The sequence below is a fragment of the Pseudopodoces humilis genome, chromosome 6 (assembly GCF_049639895.1).
Source record: "Pseudopodoces humilis isolate 2021_Gansu_Grassland_sample_001 chromosome 6, ASM4963989v1, whole genome shotgun sequence".
NCBI classification, from domain to species: domain Eukaryota; kingdom Metazoa; phylum Chordata; class Aves; order Passeriformes; family Paridae; genus Pseudopodoces; species Pseudopodoces humilis.
In genome coordinates, this window is record NC_142205.1 from 29,298,440 (window position 1) to 29,317,813 (window position 19,374).

The window sequence follows — 19,374 nt, forward strand, 5'->3', positions numbered from 1 at the left end:
GTGAAAGGAAACTCTGTTTGTTTGGTCTACAAAGTACAAGTAGCATTAGAAATTTCCACAGCAAAAAAAAAAAAATACCAAGGAACTTAAACCTCAGGGAATAGTCTGTTATTATTGCATACATATCACTGACATTGCTCAAAACATTATTTTGAAGCTGGCAAGTATTAATCCTAACTTACAGATGGCAAAACTTAAACAAAAGGGTTGAAGGTCTGTATTTCCAAGTGTTAATTCATGTCTTGTTGAGAACAGACAGATTTAACATACATTCATCCCAGAAAAGATTTATCATTACGTATAGCGAGGTTGTATTTACAATTGCAGTATGCTCTGTAGCAGAATTTGGGACTAAGGAGGGGAGTGGGTGAAGCTCTCAGATATTCATGGGAGGGGACAATAATGGGAGGGGCCATACAGCCAAATTCTTCAGAAAATTCAATAATAAAAAAAAAAAAAATGGACAAAACCAGGGACATGGAGACAAGAAATTAAGCTACATGAAATGAAATTACCAAAAGGCAAGCAGCCCTGACAATGCCTACCACTTCTGAGAGGAACCCAATGGGCCTGCAAAAAAATGCCCCAAATTCCCTCTGAAGACAAGTGAGACTACAGATGGAATCCTGTTTTAACCCCCTTTCCTGATATTGTCTATAGCATTCTGACTGGGGTCAAAAGGATATTCAGTATTTCCCTTCAGCTTTCTGAGGTGACTAAAGCACTAAGGATGCCTAGGAAGAAATTATTTTCTGAGTCAAGAGATAAGTAATGAAGAAGAAAGGAAAGGAAGGGCTTGTTGTTACAGTTGCTGTTGTGGTGAACTGGATTTTATCCATGATGACATTTTTCCTACACTTTATCTTAAAAGAGGTCAGACACTTTTTTTCCATTTTAACACATTTTTTCATTTTAACAAAAAGAAAACAAACCCTGACAGCACATTCAGTCTTCTCTGAGAATGTCACAGTCCCTCCTTAACATGGGTATGTTCCAGCAACAGAGTGCCTGGACAAACTTTCTTCAAAAATGTCTTGGTTATTATTTCTCACAATTAATTAATATTCTAAGGTCTTTAATAGTACAAAGCCGAATGAGGTAGGACAGCAGGGAGCTAGGAAGATATACGACCTATAAAATGACTGTGAAAAACACTGACAGTCAATCACAGATGCCTCAAAACGAGGGTGGGAACAGCCAGTGAGGAAAAAATACTGTCAAGCTCACTATCTGGAGCACTTTTTTTTCTTAAAATGACTACATAGTAATTTTACGTAGCCCTGCATATCAGGGAAACTCTTATTCACACCCATAACCTTAGGCATGACTTAAACTTCTTTCCAGGCAGCTGAACTCTAACATTTAAAACACCAGTGGACTTATTTTCTGCGCTTCATTCCCACATCTGTTAAACAAAGACATATCCTTTCTCTCACTTTCTGTCTGCCATTTTATGTGAAATAGTAGAGGAACTGCTGGTGCTCCTCACCCAGGCTGCTGATTTATTGTACACACAGCCCCTGTAACAGAAAAATCACAGCAACTCACTCCGTAGTCTCTGTTTACATCACTAATCTGCCAATAGCTGTTTGGAACACCCATCCGATTGTATTCTTCATTGAGGTCCACAAGCTTCCAGCCTTGTTCTCGTTCTTCTTTATCTAATTTTGGATTGAAGGAAAAGCAATAAAGCTCTTCATATTTCACTGGGAAAAAATAAGCAAAGAAACAGAAAGAGTAAATGACTTTGGATTTCTCATCCTGAAGGCACACTTCAAAACCAGAACTTGGCATTGACCTTGATGCAGCTTCCTTTCAAGGAGTACACTTTGCTTCACAAAAGCACATATCCTGGTTTATATCTACTGTCAGGAAAACTTTCAAAGTACATGCTGTTTTGTTATTTGTATATGTTGCCATGTATGTGCCTTAATAGAAGCGCTACTTAAAATACACTGTTCTGCTAGTCTTCAGTAGATTTGTAAAAACCTTCCCAGCACAGACAAAATGTCAGCAATAGGCTTTCATCCAAAGAAAGTTATAGTCAGTGCCAGAGTAAGCATTTGTTCTTCAAAAGAATTTGCTATCTAGAGGTAGTTTAGAATTCCCTTTATTAATGTAACATCTATCCTATGGCAAAGAAAAAAGATATGAACAATGGACTATGCAGCACATTCTTCCAAAACTTAAAAAAGCTCAGTAGACTTTGTCCCCAATTAGGAAGGTTTCCAATAGATCCAATGAAATCATAGTTTTGTGGACTGTAAAATCCTGTCCTTGAATTATTAGCAAATGCATTTGAGGTACGCATGATGTAATAGCATAAAATTGTTTAAGTAGCTATCCCACCTGTCCCCCTCAACCATGTACTGTATATGAAAGTTTGGTGGTGTTGGAGCTTTTAACTTATTTTAGGAATATATCTGCATTTAATGAGTGTCTTAATCCTGGTGACCAGTGGCAGCCAGACACCACTGCCATTGAATCCCAGCTATTACCAACATGAGTAACCATCCAGCATACAACTTGAAATTAATGTTCTCATTGATACTTTAGATATTACTATGTCACAAGGGTGTATTTCATTCTGTTGCTCCAAGTTCCTTAAAGCTTTCCAATCAACAGATCTTAAACATTAGAACTGAAGTAAATCACAAGCTGAGTCCTCTCTGAGTTCATAGTTCTCCACTGATATACTTGCTCTACAATCAGTAAATTTAAATACTACACTGCTTTTCTGATAACAGAACCTTACCACTGCTGTGTTCTGCACTGAACAGAAATTACAGCTATAAAAATAATAAATACACCTCCCCAATAATAATAATAAGGCTTCCATCTTTTCCTATAGGAAGTCTTTACTTTTATTTTGATTATGTCTTCTAAAGGTCTAATGTAAGTTAAGTTTCTCCTTCGTAAATGTCATTAAATTGAATTGATTGTATACATACACACACAAAAGTATGAAGAGAAAGAAAGAAAACTTCATGTTAACTCTGTCAGGAACACACTGAAAATCAATGAAGTCTTCAGTAGGGAGAAAAAAAAAAGAAAAATTTTCACATTTTCCAGCAGTTTAAACTCCTTCTGTATTGTCTATTTTCAAACTTCTGGCATGGCATAAATTAGTAACACAGTCTGGTTTATTATCTGTTAACTTAAAGTTTTAGCACAATCCATAAATCCAAGCTGAGCCTTTGGTAGCAATTTGAGCTCCTCTTTTCACTGCTTGGTTGTCAGAAGCATCTGAATTTTCTTTCCAATGGTCCAGCTGTTCACAGGAACAAGGAAAGCCTTTAAAAATCTACTTATGTACCCAGGTTATTTATGACTGAATTCTGCTTCAACATTATAAGTATTATCACTTGATGGTATCTGTATGTAGTAAAAAAAATGTTAAAGTATTAGTGATCAGTTGCTTAAAGGTCAGTTACCACATCTTTGCCAGTACTTAAAGGACCTTTCCCAATTTCTTAGTAATTTTGCCATAAACATCTGCAATCCTGCTATTAAACATGTAGTATCTTATGGTCAGCTTGTTTTACAAAATGGCTTAATTAAGCAGAAAGGCCAAATTCAGCTGACAGATTTACCTTATCAAAAGTAAAAATAAAATTAAGCATAACCTTCACCTTTAGTGTAACTAGGACATCAGATAGCATAGAACGTGCTAAGCCAGTATACAACATGAGCTTCTCTCAGGAATGAATGAAAAGAAGAGGCAGAGAATGGAAAGTAGAGCCTGAATAGGTCAAATGATCTGCTCATGGAGTAAAGCATACCTTCTAATGCTGAGTAACCATATTACCTAAAGAAAGTACAGCTTCGTGCCCCGACAAAATGACACAGAAGAGCATTGTCAGGTACAAATGACTCAGCTAGGTACAGATGACTCAGCTTGAGTCAGAGCCTTCTAATTTTGAGTAGGTAGGCAAGATTTTATCCTGTCTCAAATCACGATCCGATAGTTTGCTGGAGAAGGAAAACTACTGTGCAGCTAAACTATGCAAAGAGCTAATTCTACAGTGCTGTTACTGCATCTTCTTTACTCAGACCATCTTGTCCACTGCAGTCAGTCACTAAACTTGTATTCAGGGTCCTCAGCTACTCTTCCTTCCCTCATTCTGGTGCATAGCAGCATACACACATCCTCCTACCTCCAAGGAAAAGGATTACAGAATCACATGCCTTCCAGCATACATGTACTTGCAGCTGAGGTACATGGAATGAATCCATATTTTCATCTGCAGAACCACTGATTGAATATTTCTAATAGTTTTAGATTTCTCTGATTACTTTCATCCTGCATCACCTACTTACCAAGTTACTTCTGCTAATTATATAGTATTACTGCTCCCACTAGTACTTTACAAAGTTTAGTAGCTGTGCTGGTGGACTGTGCAATTTTTTCCCCTCTACACAGTAGATAAAATTGATACTCTCCTGACAAGAAAAAAAATTAAAGCCAGTTGTCAGGTTTGTAGAGACTATAATAGACAATTTCTTTGTATACTGTTAAAATAATAATAAGCAAAAGTTGGCGTTATATTTCTAAAGTCATAGCTTAAAATAAACAGTCCAGAAGCTTTGTCAGTTGGGTCTTAGAAGAGCACAATGAGGAGCTATGATGTAGGCAATCAAACGTTGGGCTTTGGCACAACATTTGGTTTTTCATTGAAAAGGGAAAACGTTTCAAAAGGATCTTTAACTGAATTCAGAAGCATGGAGGGCATATTTAATAAGATAATAGATAATAATAGGTCAAAACACAGGCAGCCCAGTGAAATAAAACAACTACTTGCTGCAAAACCTTTCACTGATTTAAAGGAATTTCTGCACAGCACAAAAAGTCAAAATGGAAATCTTGACAGGACCACTAAATATATTGTAAATTTTTTCTTACAACAGGGACATAAATGTTACCTGAATTTAGAATATTATCCTAAATTTACATTTACACAAATCAGCCAGAAAATGAATTGCACATAAAATAGCTTTATAATATATTTTATGGTTGATGATGCCCTAGAGTATTAGTAAATGGAAGTTCATGTCATACTTTATGAAGTGAACTGCTTGTTATAATGAGCTTTCTTCACTGCTCCACAAATGATTATATCAATATTTCTTTCATAACACATCTCCACTGAACCTTTTTTTCTTAACCTGCAAAGGACAAAGATGCACAGATACATTTCTTCCATTAAATTCTCTCTCTTCAGGATGAAGATTGATTTTTGCGCTGTTTTCTTCCCATACCTGGTCGAGCCAGACGTATCAGAGATATGTAAACGTCATGGCAGTCTCGTTCCTGAGGGATCACCAGCTGGATGACCTGGAAGTTCTTGCAGCGGATCAGTAATGGGCATCCAGTGGCAGTTGTGGCTTGCTTCTCAATAGAGGAAATTTGACTGTGGAGAATCTGAGGGGAATTGAAAAGAGTTTTGTTAGTCAAATCTTTAAGAAGAAAAGTAATTATTTATGATGTGCCAGGGCAGGCACAGTAGCTTCCACTACTGTTTCAGAAAACCCTCACACTCCTCCTCTTGTAGTTTGGTTCTTATCTTCCAGCTTCAGGTTCATGTAGCTTGATACATCACCTGCAGACAAAAAGGAATTTCTGGAGTGTTTCAGCTGCTCAAATATTAGCCTGCTCATGTTATCCAAAGCTTGTTGTTTGCTTTATTGTAAGCTAGTGGCTGTCAAAGCTCTTTTCATCTATTGGCACAGTGAAAAGATGAACCAGCACCAGTTACATAAGGCTAAAATATTGTGCCTCCTCATGGGTAGAATTGTAATGCTGATATAGTTTTAAATATTGCATCAAATCAGATGAAACATTACAATAAAAAAATCTGTTAAGGAATAGTGGGATCAAAGGAAGATGGAGTTAATGCAAAAATGGACAAGGGGCGCTTAATTAAGCTACATAAAAGATTTTCAAATGTATGACAGTAAGCAAGAGCTGTACACGTGTGCTGGTTTTGGCTGGGGTAGAGTTAATTTCCTTCACAGTGGCTGACATGGAGCTATGTTTTGGATTTGCACTGAAGATGGGGTTGATAATATAGAGATGGCACTGTTATTGCTCACACAGAGCCAAGGCCTACTGCAGTGCTGTCAAGAAAACAGAGTGCATGGGGGGCTGCAAGGAGAGACAGCCAGGACAGGTGACCCCAGCTGACCAAAGGGATATTCCAGACCATATGGCATCATGCTCAGTATGTAAAGTGGAAGGGAGCAGGAAGCAGAGCACATTTGGAATGATGACATCCACCTTTCCAAGCCACTGTTACTGTGATGGGGCGCTGCTGCCCTGGAGATGGCTGAACACCTGCATGCCCATGGGAAGCAGAGAATGCATTCCTTGTGTTGCTTTGCCTGTGTGTGTGCCTTTTGCTTTCTCTATTAAACTTTCTTTATCTTAGCCAATGAGTTTTCTACCTTTTACCCTTTAGCTTCTCTCCCTGATTCTGCTGGTTGGGGGAGTGAGCGAGTGGCTGCATGGGGCCTGGCCAATGGCTGGGGTTAAACCACAAGAAAATGCAATGTATGCTGTCAATCAATCAAAACAGTTAATTCAAAATACTTTATAAAAAATACTTTATAAAAAAAATAAAGTATTAAACCAACAAAAACACTGACTCAACACTAGCAGTAACGGAGAAGGCCAAGAATTGACAGAGCCAAGGAAGTAGCTCACATTCAAGGCATTTCTCTTTTCTTCTTCCTGGATGACAGGAGCAACAGTGCAGTTTACAGCAGCTGTTCCTCAGTCAATCACATCTGCTATTCATACAGTGAAGGCCCTTCTACTCCTCTTACTATACTGTAATATCTAGAACCCACTGAAAATTTTTGAAAATTACTAGGCTGGAACTTCACATGGCCTCATAAAAGCACCCATATGAACTAATTAACTACTTTTAAAGTGATTTGGAAGTAATTTTCAAATTACCATCACTAAAGTGCCGTGCACTTACAGCTAACTGAAATAGTAAAAATTCATACCCAGGTTTCTTTGCGAGTTTCAGAACCATTCTCCACAAATATGACATGGGTAGCTGTTAAATATAAGGTTCCCACCACGGCTCTTCTTGAAGATAAACGATCAAGTAACCTAACGTTTTCCACCTATACAAAAAAGTGACAGAGGAAAAAAAAAAGAAACAATTAGGCTATGACAGAAAGCTCAATAGTGAGAGATCAGTGTTCACATTTTGTCTATTATATCAAAGAAGTATAACCATATGAGAAAATGTCATCATATTATGTGATCTATTTCCAGATTTGCTTAATGTTCCTTTTTTCCCCTCTCTTGTGGTACCTCTGTATCCAAAAACGTGTTATTTAATGCTTCTGAAGACAATTTCTCACTTGATTTCTTCCTTGTGATCTCATCTTAGCAAGACCCTATGACAGGAAGGCAGGGCCTGTCCTTCAGCTAAACTCTAGCTCCATTCAAGCAATTCCAGGTAAATTAAAATAATAATAAGTAGGAGATAGTGGTGAAGTGTCTTTCTTCAATGGGTCTCAGTCAGGCAAATTTTCTCCCATGCAAATCTCTGCTAAGATTTAAAAAAACATTAAAAGAGTTTAAAAGAAACATTTTGACGTTGGTCCCTGCATTCCTGTTAGGGCTGACAGCAGAGGTCACCAAGTTTTTGCCTTCAGTAACTTTTCAATGGGACTCAAAAACTCCATTTCCACTGCTCTCCTACCTTGGGCACAAAATGGGTATTCTCCCTTTGCTGCACTCCTGACAATGGGAGAGTCCATACCACGTTACTAGCTCTCAGATCAACAGCTTATGACTTGTACATCATTAGTATTTTGTATATGGCATGTGCTATAGGCACCTATTAGGAACTAGATGACCTTTAAGGTCCCTTTGAACACAAATCATTCTAGGCTTCTTTGATTTCTGACTGAGAAACTAGAATAATAAAAAACTCAACAAGTTGGATAGTCAGTGGGATATAACCTGCCCAAAACAGTTACCAATTTGCTACTATGGATTTGATGGATCTCCTAACACAAGTCTTAAAACTAATATTAGTTGATTTTCCTGCAAAACATCTGAATGTCAGCATCTCAGAATTACATGTTTGCAATGCAGATTCCAAATACATTGCACTATTTTAAAAACAGTAGGAAAGAAAACCTTAAAATGAAAATAAGCCAGTTTAGGAGCAAAATGCTTAAAATCAAGCAATTATTAAAGCAGAGTCATCTCCCTCAAGGCCAGTTATAATCTGTTTTAAACAAAAATAAAGCTATTTATTTAAACAAAAAAAAACCTGCTAGAAAGCATGGATGAAGTCTTTTCCCAGGGCCATCTACTTCAGAGGTCATGTATTGGCTTGAGAAGGAATGGAAGAAATGGAAGAAATGGAAGAAATACAGTATTAACCCAGAAAGCATTCAGCAGCAAGCAAAAGAGGAGGGATCACACAAAAGAGAAATGAAGGCAGTGCCCTTCTGAAAGGAACCCATAAAACCAATAAAAATCAGCATTGTCTGGATGAAGAAAGGTCCCTACACTGCAGTCCAGCCAACAAGGCCTCTGCTGCCCAGGCACTGATCTTGCACAAGGCACCCATCACCCCCTCCAGCCAACCAAGTGAGCTATGGGCCATGAAACAAGCAAAGCAGGCACCCACACAGTGGAACAGGGCTGAGGGATGAATTTCCCCACTCATCAATCACAGCCCCATGACTGAAAAATGCTAACCAACAAAGCTCCTCTTTGGTTGTGGGTTTGTTTTTTGTTTTTGTTTTTGTTTTTTTTTAATACAGAGATACAAATAAATTAAAGGTTGGATCTGAATGAATTGTTGCAGTAAGAGCTGTGTGGTAAGTCTGATTCCATCAAAGCAAATGCAGTGGCTGCACTGGGGAGATCAGAATTCACCTCTCCCTGCAGTTTGTCTCCCAAGAACAGACAGTTGCAGCAGCTAAGGGAAGAGTGTGAGAGGCAGGCATGTACTCATGCTCCCTTAGGATCTTCGCCCAGCTCTGGGCCTTCCTAAGATGAGGTCACACTTTTTAATAGCCACAATGGTGCTTACATTCCATTAATTTTATTAAATAACATTTTGCATATCTGTAATTTATTTGCATCCATAACACCCTGTGAGTGAACTTCCCATATCAGCTATACATTGTACAATAAAGTCCCTTCCTCCTGCTCTTTTTGAATCTGTCACCAGTAATGTGCCACACGTGCTGTTACAGGTCTCGTGTTCCAAGAGTGAACAGCCCAACTTTACACAGTTGTGACCTTTATGGAAGCTATTCCAGACAAGCTCTTCCACACTTTTGATTATTCTGCGTGAGGTCTGCTTCCTGAGAAAAGGCCAAAAGTGCAAACAGAATTCAAAAGTTGGATGTACAACAGGTTTGTGTAGTTTGTGTAGAGGAATAGTGATGTTTGCTGTTTTGTTTTTTATTTAGTTTTTAAAAGTTCTCAAACACTGCTTGCTTTTTTGTCCTCTGCTGAACACAGTGGGGTTCGGGTTAGTTTAGAGGGTTTTTTTTGTTTTGTTTTTTTTTTAGAAGTAGCAATTGTAACTCTTAGTCATGCCTCCATACATAAATGAAGATCTACCCCCCCGTCTATTATCTTATATTTATTAATGACAAATTTAGTCCATCAGTATAATGAGGCATTGCTCAATCTTAGATTCCATTCTGCTGATCAAAGGATTCAGAGAATGAGCCTTCTTTCTTCTTCTGCAGTCTCCCTATCAGGAAAAGTAAGCCAGGTCCAGCAGTGTCTTTAAACCTAGAGAGTCTGGGAATAGAGGGGATCGGAATATGTTCATTTCCACAAGAGGGGAACACACATTGCAACAGTAATTCGGAAGAAGAGGAGTTTTTCTACCTAAAAAGTCACAGCATGCTGAGAAATCAGCATTAATGGCCAAAATTCATATCAGAAAGAAATAATAATTATTTTTCTTTTTTTTCCTATTAAAAAATGCTCCACTTTTTCACCAAAACAACTGTAGACTTTATTGGAGAATGTAGGAAATTATGTATGCACTGACACATGCCAGGAAAAACCATAGAGACCATGCACATGTGCTTCACCTAAAATGAACAGCTGGTGTGAGAGATCAGATCTGAAAACACAAGTCTGTAAAGCTGAGAGCTGGAAGACCACAAGGAGTTAAAAGGAAAGCATTATCCAAGGAAGTCTAGAGAGGGGCATCTAAGTAAAACTTTAAAAAAATAAATAATTAATTTAAAACTCTTGACTATCTTCTTTTTTTCTTTTTTTTTTTTTTTTTCCCTTTCCTGATGACTGTGGTTGTCTAGGCCTAAAGAAAAGACCACCAGGAGATTTATTTCAATGACTTATAATTGCTTACATGGAGATAAATAAAGTTGCCCAGAAACTCTATTTCCAATGCAACACAGATGACAGAAAAAAGGAGGCAAAAATAGAAGTTAAAGAGAACACAGATTAAGAACAGATGAAAGGCACTTTTTACTCAGCAAATAAACATGACAAATAACTTACAAGCAAGGTTGCCAGGAGGTCATTCAAGAAAAAAAATGTCATATTAGGGAAAATCATGGGCCAAAGTTTTATTCAGGCATAACTCCCACCAGTTTCAATGGGACTCCCACCTAAGGAAGAATGGCAAATATATGACCCTGAAAGCATTTGGAAAAGTTTGCATGCCAAAATGTTATTCCTAAAAATATTCATGTACCCTAATTTGTTTTCATTTTTAGTTTAGATAACTTTTTTGAATAAGCTTTGACTGCACGACCTATTTTTGAATGCTTTTTTGAGTATGCTACTTTCATCCTCACTTCTTTAAGCTGTTTCAGTGTCTCCAAACATGTCAGCATCACAAAACAACGCAGAAGTAACTGCTACTATTTCAGGCTGTTCACAGTTCCACATGGGAAAGCTTTTTCAGATAAACGCAGGATCCATCTGACTGCAGGCTCAGACTGAGCAGGGAAAGGAGAGAGAAGCAAAACTGCAGGGCAGATTAGACAGAACTAGAGCTTCCTCTCACAGCAAAGCTCAAGTGCAGCACAGACATGCTGTCTGACACCAAACGGTCTCTACTGTAGGATTTTCCAATAAAATGAAATTTTGAATTATGAAAAAAAGAAATCTCAAAGGGCTTTTTCTCACTACATAGGTTTTAAGTCTATGTGTTTGCTTCCTATGCATTAGCTAACCTGAAGTCAAAACACTTGAACAGCCAGTTCTGCCATGGTCATCACTGACCTGCCCATTATCACTGAGAATCCTGAAGAAGCTGAAAAGCCCATTTGTCAGCCAAGAACAAAAGAGATCAGCTCCCATATCACCAAGAGTTCCCTGCTCCTTTAGGAGGAACCCTGACTAATTCGTCTCCTCTTAATTCCTTAGCCCAAGAAGGAGAAAGGCCAGAAAACCCTCCCAGCCAGGAGAAAGCTGCCAATTAAAGGTAAGCAGGGAATACCCTCACTCAGGCCACATCCTCAGGAGCTTCTCTGCTCTTCACAGTTGAAATTCATTGCTCTACAACAAGCTGTGAAAGCAAGTTTCATGTAAAAGCTGATAAAGTACCTTGAAATTTGGCTGTACAAATGAGTTTCAGTGATTCTTGAAGGATAAAGGCAACTTTCACAAACCTCTCTGCTGCTGAAAAAGTTGACTCAAAGCCAAGGCTGGGCCCTAGGGGAACACACTTAGCCCTACAGAGGCTTCTTCTTGTCCATCCTCTTGGGCTCCTAGACTGAGCAGGGATTTCTGCTGCCTTCCCTATGCTCCTTATGAGGTTACACACATGAGTGAAAGCAAGAAGAAACTCCATCCTTCATGACGGGATTCTCACTGGCCTCAGCACTGCAGGCAGACAAAAGCTAAGGGAAGAGCTTGTGAAAGCCAAGAGCCTGAGTCTAATGAGAAAAAAGGAGCACAGCTGGTGTGGTTTGAGGCCAAGTGGAATATGTGAGCTTTCTTCACCCTGGTTGACCTCAACCATCCATGTGTTTAACATAATTCCTGAGAGTGAAAAAAGACAACAAGTAAAAGACCAAATGCTATTACTTTTTTTCTCAACACAAAGATAGTAGTGTTGTACTTGTTAAACAAAATATACAATAAGTGATCTTTTCTGCATGATCTTGGAGAAAGAATAAAAGAAAACTGAATTGCCAGTTGATGCTGCCTTTTCATGTGGTTTCTATTCTCTTTCATAAGAATCATAAAAAATGTACTTGACGAATGTTACTCTTTTATATTTCCCTCTCTGAAAAGATCTCCCAAGTGCAGTACAATAATGCACAGTCTATGAAGTTAGATAGTTGCATATATCAAAAGACTCAAACAAAGCCAAAAGTTATTAAATTTAAGCGAAGACACCTTAAGATATGCATTGTAAAGTTTCCTCAGGGCAAATCTGGCAGGATGGGGAAAAAATACTCAAGAAAAATCTAAACAACTTTAATTTTCTAAAGGATTAAAGTGAAATGGAGGAAAAAAGCTGAAAAAAAAGAATAAAGAATGATTCATAATAGCAAGACAGAGAACAAACTACCTAATAATTTGGCTTTAAAAAAGGAAACTATTGTCTGCTAAGACAATAAGATCTATAAAGAGAGTGAGGTCAGCACCACATTAGCAGACACACCTGAGCAGCAGCTGCAAAATGGGAGCAGTAAACAAGAACCTATTACAAGAGTATAGAGCACTACAATATGGTGTCAACATTGTCACACAAGGCTCATACGTAAAGTTTTCTCTTTCAGTCAGTATTAGAACTCATTTATCTAGAAAAGGAGAAGAGAGCAATTAAAGTATTCTATTAAAAATCCTATCTAAGAGCTTTAATTTAGAAAAAAATAGGGCTTCCTGAAGGCAGTAAATACATTTACCAAATTTGTTTAGATTTGGTTCTGAAAAGATATAGAGGGAGAAAGAATTTTGCATGCAGCCAAGGGATACTGAAAAGAAATAGATCTTGAAACTCTCTTATTTAATGCAGGCTTTTCTGTTACATGTTTAAAACCATGCTCTGTTCAGCAGCCTATTTTAGAGCAGCAGTACCAAGCCATTTCAGCTGTGCAGGCCATGAGAGATTTGCATCAAAAATGGATTTGTAGGACTCCCTTTTCTGGTGGTAGGGACCTGTCTTTCTCAGCAGAGTACACCTGCACAGCAGGAAATGTCAGTGTGCATTTTCTGTTGCAAATAGATGATTCCTTTAGTTTACAGACAGCAATAACTCAAAAACCACCCACTTGGGCCCATTAACAGCAAGCCTGGAGATTCCAGCTTTGACCACCCCAAAGCCTAACTTCTCAAATCCTTCATTCCAACCTCAGTCTCCTACTATGTATAAAAAAAAAACAAAACAAAGAAGACCCTGCAAACATGCTGTCTTAATGATTTTCAGTACTATTTTTCAAGTGGAATAAGGCTTAGTTAGTTGCTTGGACATTAATACCAAGACAACAAATTTAAATATGAGACTACCCATGATTTTTAGAGCTTGTTTTGTGACTTTATCCAGCTACCTCTTTATTGAGTGTCACATTGAAAATATGAAGGTCAGTGTGATCATCTGACCATTTTTGACTGAACTGAGAATATGACTAAGATTTTGTTTAAGTCAAAACTCACATTAATAAGAAGGTAGCTTGATGACTCTAATTCAAAACAAATATTTTATAGCACAATTCCAAACAGATATTTTAAGTCCAATCCCATAATATGTGGACATTTTCTGCAGTTCCTGTTTTCATTTTATCCACCTCCAGTCTGATGTTACCACAGAACATTTTCTGGCATAGTATACTACAAATCTCACTTGTATTATATTTACCCTTTGGGCTCAAAGTTTCACAGCACAAAGATGGAATAAATAGAACCCAAAGAAAACTAAATTACATTCTAAATAAGGAAGATCCATTAATAAGAAAAAATCCATAACTCACAAAATCAGAGTGAAATGTGTCCAGGATTAATGTAGATGTTTTAATGCATCATTTGACTAAAGTAGTGAAGTAGAATGACATATTTGAAGCCATTAAACACTACTGGACCCAGAACAGCCAGAACAATATTTAACCATGATGTAAAGTGAGAAAACAGTTATGAAATTAGAAAACACCAGCTGAATTATAAGACACACTGCTCTAAGCTGTACACTTAGAGGAAAGTACAGAAACCACCTTCACACAATACTCTAAAAGCAGAAAATCAACTTGGCATTTGAAAGATGTTGCAGTAATGAGTTTGCTGTAACCTGATTACCCAAAACACAAATAAAAGGCAAAGGCCATGGCAGCCTCACCTCCTCTACCTTTTCTAAGTAGCAAACTAAACAAAAGCTTAGCCAAACTCTAGTACTGCAGTGAAGAGCCTGTGGTACTCCATTCCCCATTCCCAGTGGGGGAAACATCCAGTCCACACCCCCAGGTGTTTCCCAATATCATCTCAGGGCTGCTCCCACTTTTCTATATAGCTGAAATAAACCTAACCTTTCCAAAAGGAATTGTAGCTTGGATACAGAGAACAAAAATATCACATCTTATCTCAAGAGAAGACACAGAGAGCAGTGGTAGAATATGCAAACTTACCTTATAAAAAAGGTGGAGATCCAGCAACCCAGAACATGTAGTTGGAGAGTAAAGACTGGGCGTGCTGGGTTCAATTTTGCTATTGATCTGGATAGACACCTGGACAAATATTTTGCAATTTACATTGTCATATATAAAGTGGATATAAATTATATGGGTTTCCTGATGGAGACTTAGTGAAAAAGGACATGTTATAAAACTTTATAAAAAAAGCAAGAATTATGGAAAGTAGATTGAAAACAAAAGCAAACACACATTTACACATGCTGGAAATTTATTCTGTGAAGCAATACATCTGGTAGAGAGATTTGTCATTAACGTGGGAGCAGATCTTAAATTCTGCCTGAGAGAGGCATCATTGAAAGGAAATACCTCACTGTAACATCACAAAAATGAAAACACTCGAGCAACTCAAGTCATCCCAAGTATTCTGTTAACACTGACCCAAAAGAACTTCTGGGCTAAGTCCACTGAAGACATTTAGTACACCAGGGATAAACTGATGTGCTCTTTATTATAAGGACTTTATTATAGGCCTGCTGCCAATATACAAACACAAATTATATGAAGAGTTACAAATAAAATAAAGGAACTGATTAGCTACAATGCATGAAGTTGCCCTATGAACATATCTACAGAGCTCTGTATCTATCATCCTGTCCATGGCCAGACATATCTGTACACATAAAGGCTCATAAAACATGCTTTTAATCTTCTCAGAAGTGTTGTTGATTTCTCTTTTTCTGAATGTTATGAGCTGTTTGTCATATTTTGCTTTTGGAGAGTTATCCTAAACTATCTTGCTGTTCAATCCAAAGTCATGTCAGTCACTGGTTTTACTAATTTTTAATTTTTAAAAGGGTGTGTAAGTTAAATATAATTCTTTTCAGCAATGAGGAACGGTTTCCAACTCTTAAACTTAAATTGCAGCCTTCATACATAGGATGGCATTTACCTTGTGGAAATATAGTGACTATGTTCACACAGGTATACATCACAAATGCACCCTGTTTCCTACCAAGAGTACAATGATAGAACAATATTGGTGAGTACACCAAATAGTGTGTTAGCAGGTGGATACACACAGTCTGTTGGGAAAGCACCAGAATGGCTTTTGCAGTGGGAAATCCTACTCCGAAAGAGTCTTGCAAAACAGTGTGTGGGCAAAAGAGACCCACAGGAGCTTCAACACAGACAGACATATTAGAATAACTCCAGGAAAACCAACCTAAAACATATCTAAAGAACAATGGACTAGACACAGGAAAGAGCGGTCATTAATGACATTTCTCTGAAATTATCAGGATCTGGTGGGTTGTGATCAAGATTTCCTGTGAAGGCACGGATAAGGTGAAATTGGAATTTTTTTTTAACAAATCCTTGAAGCTAGAAGGAAGCATTACTGAAGGAAGCTATTCAGGACTTTTCAATAGATGGAAGAAGGTAATTTTTATAAAGCCACAATCTTCTGGAACTTGCTTCCATGCAGGCTGTGGAGCCAGAGTGTCATCCTGTCTATAAGAAGCTCTGGCTAACTCACACAGAGAAGTCCATAAATGGACACTAATGGAACTAGGAAGAGCTGGACCCTAATACAACTGTAGATGCTGAGAAGCTGCAGAATATGGCCAGGTCTAATTGCTCTCTCTCCTCTGTCACTCTGACACAGAGTAGGTATCTTAATGAACTACTGATCCAACTGGTATGGAATTACTGTCTACTTTTTTAATGTCTGTTATGTTTTATCAGATAAATTTTAATGTTTTGAACCATAAATCACTACAGTAATATTTCACTTAAACAATTGCTGAGACCTAATGGGTGTCATGTAATAAGGACCTCCTTTTGAAGGTAAAGCTTTTACCTGGGCCAAGAATTTTGTTTTCAGATATTACCAAGTTTATTAACTTGCTAAGAATGGGATTTATCTTGGTTTTCCATTTGGCTGGGCTTGTGAATCAAGGAACTTTTCATTATTCTGAGATTAATACCTTTGCAGAGCAGGGCAGTCACTTCTCAAATTTCTCTCAGGACAAGATTTTATGGAATCAGGAAATGTGACACCAGAGGCACTATGTGTTAACATGATACTGTGAGCTTTCCCTTACCTATTTTTACATCACAGGCACTGGAAATCATTTAATGTTCAGTTCCAAATTATCAAAACTAAATTCAGTAAAAATAGGAAAAAACAAACCAAACAAGTTCTGGTGACTGATTCTAAGCAGAGAGGTTAAAAAAAAAATAGAGGTATCAATTCTATTAAGTAGCTGTAGATACACTTTTATGGTGTATCTACATATACAGATAAAGATTTTTCAGTGTATTTAGGAGTAACTGGAGAGATTAAGTATTTCAGTAGTGACTTATGTTGATTTTCTACATTTATGTTGGAAATTTTTAAGGATTTTTGTACCTTGTACCTTTAAATCATACCTTCTAAACTGCTCTATTATATCAGATATCTTTTAGCATAGCTATAATGTAAGAGACTGCCAGGATCCAGGACTGCAGAATCACCTCACACTGAGTTAAGATTTTCAGTGACCTGAGGCATTTGGTACAGTGCCTTCTCACAGTATCAGATACAGAAATGGGTTTGATATATGTAGAATAATATTTTCAGGACCTGGTTGTAGAAAAGGAAACAGATAGCTTCCATTGCCTGCAAGAGGGATTTGCCTGGGTCTTCCATTCACAGAAAATACAAGCATTTATTTTTTGGATATTTTTCTACCCTTATTAATTTGTTTTCAACATTCTTCTCATTCATGCTTTCAGCATTCTTCAGTGAATTGACAGAAGCATCTGTACAGACAACTTCCACTGATTGTATTCTACCTGCAGAAGGATACAGTCATGCTAGTCCGAAAATCTTCCTTCCCAAAAAGGCATATAACAGATCATTAAATGAGATGAGAAGAAAGGCAGTTGTTATAAATGCCTATCTTCTTAATATATTTATAGCTTAACACCTAAAGGTCAAAAAAGATAGACAAATAACAAGGCCCTAATATCAAAGTCATGCCATCATATTAAATAGTGATAATAAATACAAATAAATTCTTAATTTCAGGGGGATGGGTTATTTAATAAATAAATAAATACATACCTATGAAAATATACCCCCCCCCCATTTCAAATTAACTAAAATTAACTCAATTAAATATTGCTCTGGTTCACTTTTTCGTTATCTCTTTTAATCTAAACCTTTTACGTGTTAAAACTGTATCTTTGTTTTAGAGCAAGGTGGCAATTTTGTTAACAAATACAGGCCTAGTGCTTAGAAAGCTGTAAAAAAAAAGAAAGATTACTTAAAGATCAAACATATGCGTAGAATCACTAAATCAATTCATCACCGAGTCTGAAATCTTGGGGCAACCCAAAGGCGTGGGAAAAGCAGGTAACACAGCTCCCTTTCGGTAGCTGCAGCTCAGGGACAGTGCCTGCTCCATGAGGAGCCCCACAGGCCCGCACCGCAGAGCAGCGCGCCCACCTCTCGGCCTGTTGGGCAGCTATCGCGGCAAACCGGCCGGGAGCCAGCCCGCAGCATCGGCTGGAAGGCCGCAGAGGCCCGCGGGGCTGCGCTGCGAGGCTCCTTTGGGCTGGAGCAGGAGGGGCCGAGGGGATGCGGGACCCACCTTGGGCATCCGGATGTGCTCCATGGCGGCAGCGCCCGGCCGAGCTCCTCATGCACAGCCCTGCGTACCTGGCCTCTCTGCCGCTTCCTCCGGCCCTGCTGCTAAAGAGAATTTTTTTTTTTTAATAATAATATATTTTCATCCTGTGTTTTCCTTGCGTTTTCCGGCGCGGATGGGAAGGAAGAAGGGAGGGTTGATTGCCGGCAGATGATGCGCCCGAGGGGCGATGCCGGCAGGTCAGCGGCTGGCTCCACCTCCCCGGCAGCTCCATGCCGCCCCGGCGGCGGGCACGCCCCGCGCCCGGCCCGGCTCGGCCCGGCCTGCCACCGCCACCGCCACCGCCACCGCCACAGCAACCTCCGCCCGCGGGCACCGAGGCACAGCCCGCACGGCCCGCTGTCTTACCGAGCACTCCATCGCTCTGCCCTTTCTGTCCGGGGAGAGCAGGTCGGAAACATAAAACGAGCTCAGTCTGAGATCGCCTCCCCCCATTTTGTTTGTTCCCTGGCCCAGCATGTACAGTAGCTCAAAGACAAAATCTGCACTTACTGAAACCGAAGCACTGAATTTCGTTTATCTTAAGCTCTGCGTGTCTGTAATTCACGACTTTGCTGCATCCTCAGATTTGCACAAGGGAGTGTTTCCTGTGACACACAGTTTTCAGCCTTATGCCAGAAATTCCTTTTCCTATCTTTTGCCTTACCCATTGCCAGAGATGTGTTTCCTCTTGGAGCAAAAAGAAATGACAATGAGATGGTTTTCCCAGTTTACCAGTGTGAAGATAAACAGGTATCTCTAATCATCTTTGAATTGCTGTCATATTCAGAGCAAAAAGAGAAACGTCTCAGTGTTGATACCAATGTGCAAATGACTAGAGGTGCTAGTATATTGTTTCAGATACACCGTAAATATAAAATGCCCAGGTATTCTGTATTGATCAAGGTATTCCAGCAATTCTTCACAAGTAGGGACTAGCCTCATGGAGGCATAGAAATAAATGTGGAGACCTGTCAAACAAACCCCACAAAGGCCACAGCAAGAACACTCTGCTCCAGAGCAGTGAAGCTCTCTGCATATCCTCTTCTTGCCTGCAGAGAAGAGAGCAAACTTAAATTGTTTTGTGAAAGATAAAATA

At 38.7% G+C, this 19,374-nt stretch overlaps 1 protein-coding gene across 6 annotated transcripts in view; it reads right to left on the reverse strand.

Annotated features, from left to right (window-relative positions):
• The window catches only part of MTMR7 (myotubularin related protein 7), a 46,741-nt gene extending 27,873 nt beyond the window's left edge, over positions 1-18,868 (reverse strand). For 4 of the 6 annotated variants that reach the window (XM_088056060.1, XM_088056062.1, XM_014259303.2 and 1 more), the window contains exons 1-5: positions 18,240-18,450; positions 10,529-10,638; positions 7,012-7,134; positions 5,260-5,422; positions 1,549-1,706 (exon numbers count right to left, since the gene is read on the reverse strand). In XM_088056060.1, the coding sequence (XP_087912186.1) occupies positions 1,549-1,706; positions 5,260-5,422; positions 7,012-7,134; positions 10,529-10,585 (501 nt within the window). In that variant the 5' untranslated portion in view covers positions 10,586-10,638; positions 18,240-18,450. Of the gene's footprint in view, positions 1-1,548; positions 1,707-5,259; positions 5,423-7,011; positions 7,135-10,528; positions 10,639-18,239; positions 18,451-18,788 lie in introns of those variants that run through there. The other 2 variants (XM_088056058.1, XM_088056059.1) reach the window with 2 other exon arrangements.
• Positions 18,869-19,374: the final 506 nt, after the last annotated feature.